General features: G+C 37.6%; 1 protein-coding gene across 1 annotated transcript; it reads right to left on the bottom strand.

Annotated features, from left to right (window-relative positions):
• Positions 1-2,291: 2,291 nt before the first annotated feature.
• Positions 2,292-11,861, bottom strand: LOC120778088 (gustatory receptor for sugar taste 64e). Its single transcript, XM_040109785.1, has 10 exons — positions 11,681-11,861; positions 11,521-11,597; positions 11,121-11,195; positions 8,624-8,815; positions 8,341-8,535; positions 7,988-8,262; positions 7,676-7,830; positions 7,397-7,559; positions 5,801-5,890; positions 2,292-2,402 (listed from the first exon to the last, which is right to left on the bottom strand). The coding sequence occupies exons 1-10, from the start codon at positions 11,779-11,781 to the stop codon at positions 2,319-2,321; spliced, it is 1,407 nt and encodes a 468-aa protein (XP_039965719.1). The 5' UTR covers positions 11,782-11,861; the 3' UTR covers positions 2,292-2,318.
• Between the last annotated feature and the right edge of the window lie 462 nt (positions 11,862-12,323).

Raw genomic sequence — 12,323 nt, 5'->3', positions numbered from 1 at the left:
TTATATTTAACAGTGCATACTCACCTGTGTTATGTGGGTTTATTTCAACCTTGCTGGGAGATAAGATTTGCTCATCTGTTGAGCTATTTTTAAGAGATGCTCAAATTATAACTGAAAGCAAAAGACTCTGAAACTCTCACTAACTGTTCAAATCAATATTTCAGACCTCAAAGTGGTTTGAGAAATTGGAAATTTCTTTCGCGATAACTAGCCTGGGACGATTCTTGAAACACGACATAGGTAGGGTGATATCAAACCATGTAGATCCACAGCAAAAAACTTTCACTGGGTTTCTTTCCTAGAGACGAAGACCTCAGCAAAATAGTTTAAAAAATCGGTACTCCATAATTCTGGGGTATGAAGCAGACTATGCTTAAAGTATTCACAGCATTCTGAGGGGTTGTCGCACTTTCATTCATCTTCAAAAGCGCAACAAAATCCCAAGACTCCGATTGGAATTGAAATACAAGGTACTTCAATATCTACCAAGCAATGGTGTCAGAACGCCTGGAAAACGAAATAGAAAGAGGAGGAGAGCCTTTGGAGCCCTTATTAATCGAATTATTCGTTATTGTTTTATTAAATTTTATAGTACCACTAAAATATTGTCCATAATTTTGAAGTTGATCCGAGTAATAGTTTTAGAGATACAGCCTTGAGAACTTGTTCTAAGTTTTAAGTTAAGGTTTTTAATAAAACACGTATTCTTTCACTTAGGAGTCGCCGGAAATGGCGTCGTAATGGCCGAGAAATATTTTTTTCCAAAAATTTCAGAATTTCTTTTTTAATAGTGTTGTTAAATATTTAAGTTAAAACTGTTTGAATAAATGCTGAGTTTTACCCAGGGAAACCCATGTAATCCCTAAAGTCGCAAAGCGAGCACATTGTCTCTTTTACGCTCTTCTACGATCCATAAATATTGAGAATCTAAATGAGCTACTATTAAGGAAAAAAGCCTGTGTGTTAATCTATATATTGGCTAGTCGAAAATGTCTTTTCGTATTTCTAATCAAACTTCAACTTATTTTGTTTTTTTTTTGTTCGAATGAACTTTAATGAACCAAATATGTACCATTTTAGTCGACCACTTTTCGCCATTTTTTCACTAGAGGCATTATTCCATCAGTATTAAACTTTTGTGGTTTCTTGGCGAAAAACTGCGACAAGTAATTTTCACAGGCTTCTCTTGAAGCAAACTTTACTGCATTAAAAGAGTTCGGCATTGAGCGAAACAAATGGAAGTTCGATGGTGCAAGATCAGGGCTATATGGTGGATGCATCAAAACTTCCCAGCCAAGCTCTCCCAGTTTCTGCCGAGTTATCAAAGATGTGTGTAGTCTAGCGTTTTCCTGATGCATTTTTTTAGATTGCTTACCTCAATCTCATCAGTTGTTGAAAGTAAAATGTGGAATCAATCGTTCGAGCAGGCTGGAGCAGTTCATAGTGATGATTCCTTTCCAATCCCACCAAACATTCAGCATAACCTTTCGGGGCACATCGTTGTCGTATTTGATCCACTTTTCGTCTTCGGTTACCCCTCGCTTCAGAAATGGTTCGATTTCATTTCGTTTCAGCAAAGAATCGCAGATGTTAATTTGGCAATTCATGTGGTACCCAAACATCGAGCTTCTTTTTACAGACAGCCTTTTTAAATGGTTGAAAACCATTTGAAGATGAATTTTACGTGCTTAAGCGATGTCACGGCTGCTTTTGTGACGGTCCTGATCAATATTTTCCATAATTTCATCGACTTTTTCAACGATAGGTCGACCAAAACGAGATGCATCTTTCACATCGAAATTTCCAGAACGGAAGCGAGCGAACCATTGTTGTGCTACACGAACTGATACAGCATTGTCTCCGGAAACTTCACAAATGTCATTAGTGGCTTGAGTGGCGTTCTTCCCTTTTTATACAAAAATTTCAAAATATAGCGAATTTCTGCATTATCTTCACTCATTTTTGAACAACTGTTTTTTTCCAACTTCCCCGAATTTAATTTTTTGTTGTTAAATGAAGCTTAAAATCTCACCTTTCCAACACTATAGGGTGTGACACAATGTGATTGGTAGCACTGAAGATGCAATGACTACAACGACATCTATTGACAAAATACGAATCGACTTTTCCGGCTACTCAATATAAGCTCTTTCGAATACACGGACTACGGATGACCCGATTTTTGCGCTATGCATTTATCGGATAATTGTCAATCATGCTCGCCCTTTACCCTTATTGAAACACCCTTTTATTACTGTTTCAGAATATATTTCAAACAAACACATGCTCACAATACATCTACTACGCCCCATAAACGCTCAGCCTTCATAACAGTCGTTCACTTTACCCTCCTTATTGAATTGCAATAAAACCAATTCGTAGGTCACAATGCTGCCGGCTACCTATAAAATACAGAAATGAAGTGATGAAATGGTATAACATACGAATCTACATACATATATAGATATCTGAAAGTAAATGCTGGAATAGACTGTATAAATATTCAGACAAAATAAAATAGTTAATAAAAATAGAATAGAATTGTAAGAAAGAGAAATATGATTGCAATATTGGGTAAGTTTATTATTTTACGGGTATAAGAGATATTTCACAAAGCTTGCACGGCTGACGAGTGATGTCTAAGAATATGTAAGTTCTTAAGTACAGTGGTACATCATAATTCTTAAAGACCTCCCGAGACCTTCACTTGAGAAATTTGACCTTGGTGTCACACAAATGCTTATTCAATACACGTCGTCTTATGGAAGTATATGGTTACCATGGAAATAACCATATTTTACCTGTATATATCCAGAAAACAAGGATATCTCTGACAGCCATCTTACATTTTTATAGCCGAATTTTTTTCAGATCATTGACCTCTGTCTGGCCGACCAGTAAGAATTTTATTAACTTTTATAGACTTTCGTGCATATGACTTCTAAAGAACCGCTATTCTCGACGGAGCGGGGATTTGAGTGATTTATATTCAATGTATTTTTCAAATGATGGCATATGTCTCGAAAGGATCAATTTAAAGGAATCTATATTGAATTCCACAGATCACGTGTGAGTCGTATCAAGCTCTCATGTTATTTTGGTTCAGGATTGTTTAACATCTCTTCACTCTATGGGCTCCTGAAAAGTTCCAAGAAGATCCGACGTTTACTAGCCAAATTTTGATCAGCTCAATCCGATGAGGTCCATTTCCGGCTAAATGAGTGTGTAAATTTAGGACGAAAGGCAACATGAAAAGACTCAAGAGCTGCCATTTCATCGAGAAAAAAACAAAGGTTTGATGTAGTTTGTGACCCGGTGGAATCATCGGTTTATATTTCTTCAAAAATGATGCGGCTGAGAACGTAACCGTCAATGGCGACCGTTATCGCGCCATGATAACCGACTATTTGAAGCTCGCGACATTTCTTTTTAACAAGACGGCGCCACTTTCCACACATAGGGATGCAAACATCGTGAAATGAAACATCGATGGTTCGATGTATCGATGTTTCTTCAAACAACATCGAAATCAAAAACATCGGCCATTGAAATATCGATGTATCGAAACATCGATGGATTTTTGAACTTTTTTAACGTATTTTATTAGTGAGCATAAAAAGCTAGGCCTTTAATTGATATATATTTTAGCTACACTACACTACTATATAAATATTTTATTTAAAACAGAATTTAAAAATAACAATTTTGAAAGTCTTTTCCCTGTCAAGCGATTTCTTTGCTGTGTGCTCGTTGCTGCAGCTTTAGAAAACAGTCGTTCACTAGGGACTGAAGTGGCCACAATGGATAAATATTTGGAAGCTTGTTTATATAATTCAGGAAATACATTTTTCATATCATCCCACATATCTGTTGGATTCTGATTGATAGAAGCAACAGCTGATCCAAGATACATTTGCTTTTTAACTTCCGTTGTTGTAATTGCAGATAAATTGGAAAACTTACATTTCAGATTTTGGTGGGCCAACTGTTTATGATGGCTCCAAATACTAACGCTATTATTTGCATCCTTTATTAAATTATTTAAATACAAAACTGTTTTATTTTTAGCCATTTCATCTTTAAAGTGCAGAAATTTGAATCTCGAATCCAATACAGTAGCCAACGCCAGAACTGAATTAAATTCAAGTTTGCCAAATCTCTTATTCATGTTCTTTTGCAGTTCACTTTTTAGCTTCCGACAATAGCGTCTTGAGCTGAAATTTTTGTGAGAGCTTCAGTTAAATTGCTTACGAAAGGTATAACCTTGCTAATGGTAATGTAGGTATCAGCCGAAATCTCCCTGGTTTCAGTTTCAAAACACTTTAATAATTCAATCACCTCCTTAATTTTGTTCAGCTCGTAGGCATTAACCATAGAGGGTGCTTCTGGCCGAGTGAGCAGTACTTCACTTAAAATAGGGGCTAACTGGACAAATCTCTCTAACATATAAAAACATGAATTCCATCGCGTTTTTACGTCAAGAATCATTTTCTTGGTATTAACGACTGATTTTTCATTGTCTCCGTCCATATATCATGCGTTAGGCAATAACTGTCGCACTTACGAATATACTCTTTGAAAATTGAAGACAGCGTTTCATATTTTTCATCCACTCGTAATTTTATTGTTTCTCTACTTGGAACTTTGAAAAGCGGAACCAATTCTTTCATCATCTGCAGAAAATCTTTTCCTTCTAATTTTCCTTGAGTAATTTCCTTCAGTAATTTTCCTTGATTTGGGGCCACCTTGATAAGAAATACTTTTGACCTGCTCAAAAAAGTCTTTCACATTTGCAGTACTTACGGAGTACATGTACTAGGAGACGATTCAATACATGCCTTCTTATTACTATTGTCGGATAACTCACTTAACGCTGTCGTCCCAGCGTTTGGTGATATGTTAATTATTTCAGAAATTTTTCGCTGTTTTGGTTCCGAGTGCGGAACTAAATCGCTTGATCGAGTAATACCTTTTTATGTACATTCTCAACGTGACAGCGAAGATTCGACGTGTTACCCGATGTTTTTAATTTCTTGTTGCAGAGTTTGCATGTGGCGGAAGCATCTGAATTTCTTATAAAGAAGCATTGTCACACAAAATGTATTTTCGATTTTTTGTAAAACTTATTTCGCATTAATTCATAAGCAAATTCTCGGTATTATTCAAGTGCACATTCAACCAACGAATTCTCCGTATTTTACAACAAAACACATGACAGTTTGCTAAAGCGTTTCGAAGCAGATGTTTTCGCATTAATACCGAGAAAAAGTGCTGCAAAGATGTGGAGTAAAATTTGAAAAAAAAACATCGACATAAAAAATCGAAGAATAGAATCACAACATCGATGGCAAACATTGATGCTTTTTGACAAAAACATCGATGTTTCAGAAACATCGATCCATCGTTTGCATCCCTTTCCACACATTGCATCAAACACTGGATTTATTAAGAGAACACTTCGGTGAGCAGACAATTTTACGTTCTTGGCTGATCGATTGGCCACAAAGATTGTGTGATATCACGCTGCCAAACTTTTCCTGTGGGGATATGTAAATTCTAAAGTCTATGCGGACTATCCCTCTTCGATTCAGACCTTGGTGCAAAACATCACGCGTTGCATTCGCTAGTTACCAATCGAAATGATAATAAACACTACCCATTAAATTTGAAGTATCTGTGTTTTTTCTTTGAAAAGGTAGGGAACCTCGATATGGATCACCTTTTAATATTGCTTTCGCATCAAATGAACAGTTTAACATACATATGCAAATAAATACAAACATTTATACGTTTTACTTACCGTAAGCACAAGACCACGCGTAAGATGAAAGAATTTCATGCCTGACAACGCAACAACATCTGTGGTCACTTCTTCCGAGAAACGCTTAAGCTGCCAGCATATGTGGAAGTAAGTGGCACCGCAACGTGAGTATGGGTATTCCGCAATAGAAATTGAGAAAATAAAATAATAAATACGTATCAATGTTGTTATGTACATATATATGAATATTTTTCAATAGGCTGTATCAAAGCCAGAATCTCATTTTTGTAATAAACCTATGCAAATTTCTTTTAGCTACTAGATACATGAAGTTAGTGAAAGAAACTTCTTAAGTAATACTAAACATAAAATGGGAGAGTGACTTAAACTAAAGGGATAATACAAGTTGATTTTTGTCTCCAGATGTATTCTTTTAAATAAATAGCTTTATCCTTTCTAAATTCACTTTAAGATTATTGCTCAATATAAATTCTGCATTTTGTTATACCCGTAGTATTCGTAAAACATTAACTCACTCATTCTGGAGTTTTTTAAGACGACACATTTGTCAGATGACGTAGACGTAGTTGAGAAATGATCTCTACATACTCCGGGAGGTGGTTTCGCTCCAAGCAGGTGACTGCAGGGATGACCCTAACAGAAATTGCTTAGAGGGGAGACATCAAGAGACATCCTGTCGTAGTCCGGAATGCAGTGGTCTGACATGTTTGTAGCTTCTTTGTCTGCCTCTCACTATTTGAAAACCGTCCGGCCGATTGCCTTGTATGTTGTCAACAACAAGCAGTAATCGTGTGAGTCGGATTCTTAATGCCGTCGACTGCGATATAAAGGTCGTGTTTGTACTCATTCGTCCAGTTTGTGAATTAGGTCGTTGTGGATATAGTGGGAGAGAAGAAGCGAGAAAGGCCGAAGTGATAGCCGTTTACGTTTGAGCACATGTCATCGATTACATTGCCCGATTATCAATTCCCACAACATCCGGTTCTATATTAACGGAATTGACCCAAGGGCTGTACTTTCAGAGATCTAACCCCGTTTAGATCTGGATCACTGGAGCAACGCCTTGCCGAAAGGTTGCTCCGTATCCTCCTGGCTTGTGCTGGCATTGAGTTCAACCCGGCCTCAGAGGATTTCATCTGCTGCGTCTGCACCAAAAGGCTCCATTCAAACTCCACCTCAGTTAAGTGTAATACATGCCTTAGCATGGAGCCATCTTAAGACCTGCTCAAGTCTTGAGGCACACAGGGAGTGTACCACGAGTTACGTGGCTCCATGCTGCCAACACACTACTGCGACCTTAACCTCTACGGCTGTGCAGTCTCCACCTAGTTCGCGCACTGCGCCGCCACTCCATCAGAATGGCCAACAGAGAACCTTTACAGTCTATAGGAGCTCAACCAGGCAGGATAACTCGCATTATGACCAATCTCCAACTAATGATCCGACAGCTGTTAAATATATACACTCGTTTTTTGACCGTTAGGACTAACTAAACCCAAGTAGATGTACCTTCACCTCATCCATGTTCCTTAATATTTAATTGATAATATACGAACCCAAGCTTTATGCCATAATATAAGAGTTTTGCAAATGAATTAAAAGGCGAACACTTACCTCACGGCACCAGGACACACTTGGCACACTCCGAAATACTACCAGCGGCCGTTTTGATTCATCATTAATTTCAGCACTATATAACGACAACATTAAGGTGCGCATCAAGAGGAAGCCCAAAGAGAACCAAAAGTACATTGTATGTGAAAAAGATGGCTTCTTTCTAAAAAGAAAATTAAATACTGTTATAAGTTAAAACTTTTGACCAGAAAACGTGTCAGTAATGAAACTTGTAAAGAAAAATAGTAGAATACAAAAGAACATGTTTTCAAAACTCACTGTAGACTCTTAAGAATTTTACCACAGATGAAAAACAAGTTATTAGAGAAACACAGCAGTGTGATTATCGAAATCGTGTCATCAGTTGCTTCACATAATTTACACAAATTACGGTAGTTTATGCGATTTTCAATCCAGAATTTCTCGCTCGTTGGCTGAAAAGAAATGAGCGAGCCACCGTTAATATTTTCTTAATAAGTATATAAACCTAGACAACACACAAATGAAGAATATAGTATAAGATGTCCTCCCAAGCAGAAGACTAAAACATTTAATAACAAGAAAAAGAGCAACAAATAATGGTCAGCTTACCCGCTTAGCTACGCGCAACATATGCTCGTTAAGTTGGCGGAAACGTGCAGAGAGCGCCACGCTCACTGCCATCACGAATATGTCATTGAAATTCCATGCGAACGTCGATAACACATTCAACACTTTGCCGAAGATGCCCGCCCAATCGGTGTAATCAAAGAAGTAGAAATACTGCGACCAGTTGGTATATAGAAAACTCCGGATAGGGTGCCCTGGTATTGTGGGACACCCATTCACATAATAGATAATGCCCAACATGCTAAGCAAGTGTTCCACTGCACAGTGAAAGTGAAATAACGAAATGAAAGCAATCGCTTAACACTCTCGCGGAGGTAGCTGAAGATTACACTCACCCATGGAGCACATAGTCGCCACCAGAGTGATCATTTTTATGCGATGGGCCAATGCTGCTCTCTGCATTTCCGTTTTCAGCGGCGGCAACTTGGACTCAATACTCTCCCACTGCACCATTAACGCCGGCCACTTGCGGGCCAATTGAAAAAATGCCATTGCTATTAGAAATATTGAAACATAAAAGACGATCGCTTCTGCAAATAAAAACAAAGCAAAAATTTATTAATTAATATATAAGTTAGGGGCTTTATAAGAAAACTAACGTTTATGCTGTGAACTTACCCACTGTATCGAAGTTAAATCTTTCGCGAAAAGCAAAGGCGATGGTGCACAGGCTGGCCGGTCCAAGGCAAAAAATCACCAGCATTGCGTAGCATGTGCGCACAGATTTCCACGAAAAATACACCTCCGAAGCAGTTTTCGATAATATGCCACAAACAGGCATCAAGGCGAAGAACTGAGCTAGCAGCAAAACTGAGAAAAAACTTAGATTTGAAAACGAAACTTCGAATTTCGCAACACATGGGATGACCTTATCGAGGCCACATATGTATTAGTTGATCTATGTTAGGTTAGATTAGATATGATGGCTAATCCAGAGATTGCACTTGGACTACTATATGCAGTCCTTTGTGAAGCCATAAAAATTGAACTCATTCCCACCAGTTCGGCGATATATCCGAAAGTGTGTTCCCAAGTGTTTAAGCCTCGATCTCGCATTTGGGAAAAATTTAAAAGCAAGTGCTGAAATGTTTCGACGTCTCTTCTACCATGAAATTCCTTAGAGCATGGATGCCGATAGTGCATGTTAAAAACCCCACATCTAAGAAGAGGCTAGCCTTACCAAGGGCAAAGCGATAACTGGCTCACTTACGATCGATCTGGAACCAAAAGGATCTTGCGACAGAACCGATGGTAGCCCAGCCCTAGTCAAATTCCGCAAAACTCAACTAATCCAGTAGTAGAACACACGATTATTAAAGGTATTGGACCGAAGTCTAAACATACGGTTAAGTACTGCAATTTACCATCAGCTTTAAGACCAGTTAAACATCCAGGGAACAACTTTCTATTCCAAAAGCACCAGAATCTTGGAGTCTCGATGAAGAACTAGAATCGACTAGCTCTTGAAATGATTCAAAGGAAATGACAACCGATTCTTTATTTGATTTACCAGGATGTTCAACAGTGACGCATCTATTTTCACAGGGTGAACTTAATTACTTAGTTCGAGATCTAAGCCTTCCGAACTTTAGTATCCAGACTAAAAGTTTGGAACGTTCTCCAAAGTGATGTAAATATTACTTTTTACAGAAGGATCTTGCGACAGAACAGGTGGTAGCCCAGCACTAGTCAAGTTTCCGCGAAACTCAACTAATCCAGTAGTAGAACACACGAGGAGAGGAGTGCGCCGATCCGTTTCCATTCTACTGATAACGGTGCGGTGGCAAGAGTGCCTTTCCTTGTCAGCTTGGCACCTTTACAGTTGACTGCGATTCTTTCACCAACACGAAACACTTTTCATAAGCACTTTTGGAGTAGGCGAATTTTGTTTTGGGGGTTTGGGTCAAAGGAACAATCACACCTAGCCAAATCTGGTGGTTGATCAATGGCATTCATTGCTTTATTGACCGAAAAGTGCAGTGTGCTCGTAAGCTCTCGACATCTGTGCCGCAAAAAAAGCATAAGCGCATTGCGCCACGATCGATGTGCCATACGTTTTAAGAGCGGTAGGAGGACAAAAAATGCAATATCTTTGGGATGGTATGAATGCTCAAAAATTTTTTTGCAAATTATTAAAGGGGAATATTTTCCGCGTTGTGTCACATATTTTTCAGTTTTTTTCAGAGTGAAGAACACACGAAAAGTTTCAATTGCTTAACAAAAAATTATGTAAAATATTATTATTTAAACAAATAGATCGTGAAAAAATATCTATAATATAACACGAATATTTTTCTTTGACTTCAGAAAATTTCATTGATTTATTGCCAGTAGTTTAAGACCAAATAATTTTACAATTTTACCCTGCTCTAAATTTCAACTTTCAATAACACTGGCCTACACTCATTTTGGTGCCTAAGATTTCATACCTGATTTTGGATGTATTTTGTGAGTTGGTACGAGTACGACGAAGTCACATTTTCCATACCTGCTCTTGTTCATAAGAAATAAGAAAAAACATTTAGTAGCTGGAATGTGGTCTATACATACTCCCTACTATACCGACTACTGATGCGCACAGAGCTGCACCAAACCAAAAAAAAATTTTTGTAGGCCAGTGTAATTGGTTTATTCACATAAATTGCCAGAAGCCAATATTTGAAACGGCTGACCTCATGCAGGACAGTACCATACAAGCTTACATTACTTAGTGTATGCCAGAGCGTATGAGTGATTTTTTTTTGTAGGCCGGTGTAACTATAAGAAAAAAACAGAATTTTGACGAAATATTTACTTATATCACTGGGTATGCGTCTGGTACCGCTCCTAATGAACTACTAATTTTCAAAATCGGTGATTTTACGAAATTTCCATGGATGAGTTGACGTGGTTTGACCCATCTGCTAAGTTGGTTCAAACTGTACATAGTGTGCTAATTTTTACTAAAATCGGTTCAGTAGTTTAGGAGTCCAACGCGGACAAACAACGTGACACGCTCTTTTTATATATGTATAAAGATTTATGTTCATAAAGCCTCGGTGTATTGATTTACGTATAAAATATTAATTTTGTTATAATATAAATCGAGTTGGTTTTTTCTCTACATAAAACTTACCTGGGCCAATGGCCTCTAAAAAACTGCCCGAATGTTCATAATCTTTTTTTGTACCACGCCGAAATAAATTTCGTACTGCAAGCAAAAAAAATGGTATGAAATAAAAATTGGCTGACATTTTTAAATGCTGCAACATGACAATTCTGTCACTCTAATGAAAATATTTTATGAATATTGGCACAAACTGTTAATTGATTCGCTGCAATTGTGTACCTATGCTGGTATATTCAGATATGCATATGTAATCACTGGCATTTAGTATTAAAAGCAAATTTTCACGAAAAGCAGTTGATACTAAGGTTGTATACAAAATAAGAAATAACTAAATGCGCGAAATGTTAAAAACATGTTGTTGATAAAAGTGAAATAATTTTACTTTTTTATTTGAACTCAAGCTCACCTCGCACCATGCCAATCTGTCTTTTACGCTGTTTTGCCGATATTGGCTTAGCACTCCATTCTTTCAGTTCAAGCAAACTGCATTGAGAAATAAGTAAGCAAAAATGATAATACCGGCATGAAATATGAAATATAATCGCGTGTTAAAGATCACTGCCTACCCGCTGCCCACTTTGCGACTACGCTGCCACACTTTGATATTCTGTAAGCGCACTTGCTGACGTTGCAGCCAATTTTTCGTGACGTTTGCCGCCACCTTCATGTCGAATTGCAAATTTTCAACGTTTAATTAAAGATTTACGAGCGTGGGCACTTGATGATTTCTGCCGGCGAATAAATATGTGCGCGCCTACACATATGCAACAATCCGTTGCCGAATTTCATTCACTACTGACTGCGTGTGAAAAAGCGCTTTACTCGCCGGGACACGGACATTTACAACATTGTTGCAAATTAAATATTTAAGCTGACATGTGACGACGCCCACTCTTCGCTGCGACGCATATTCAAATGCAATTCCAAAACGCTGTTGTTGTACCTGCAGGCAATAAGGCTGCACTTAATAGCTTTGTTATTTTTAACAGCAGAAACTCGTTAAGATATGGAATTATAAACATTATGCGACAATTTCTTTGTAAAAAATTGCAACAATTTTCGATTTATTTAGTGAAAATTTATTACATTGAAACGGTTAAAATAATTTACCAGATATTTTTATACTCTTGCAACATGTTGCTACAAAGTATAATAGTTTTGTTCACTTAACGGTTGTACGTACCACGTAAAACTAAGCGAAATATATAT

The sequence above is a fragment of the Bactrocera tryoni genome, chromosome 5 (assembly GCF_016617805.1).
Source record: "Bactrocera tryoni isolate S06 chromosome 5, CSIRO_BtryS06_freeze2, whole genome shotgun sequence".
Classification (NCBI taxonomy): domain Eukaryota; kingdom Metazoa; phylum Arthropoda; class Insecta; order Diptera; family Tephritidae; genus Bactrocera; species Bactrocera tryoni.
Note: the sequence above shows the minus strand (reverse complement) of the source record. Positions and strands in the feature narration are given on the sequence as shown.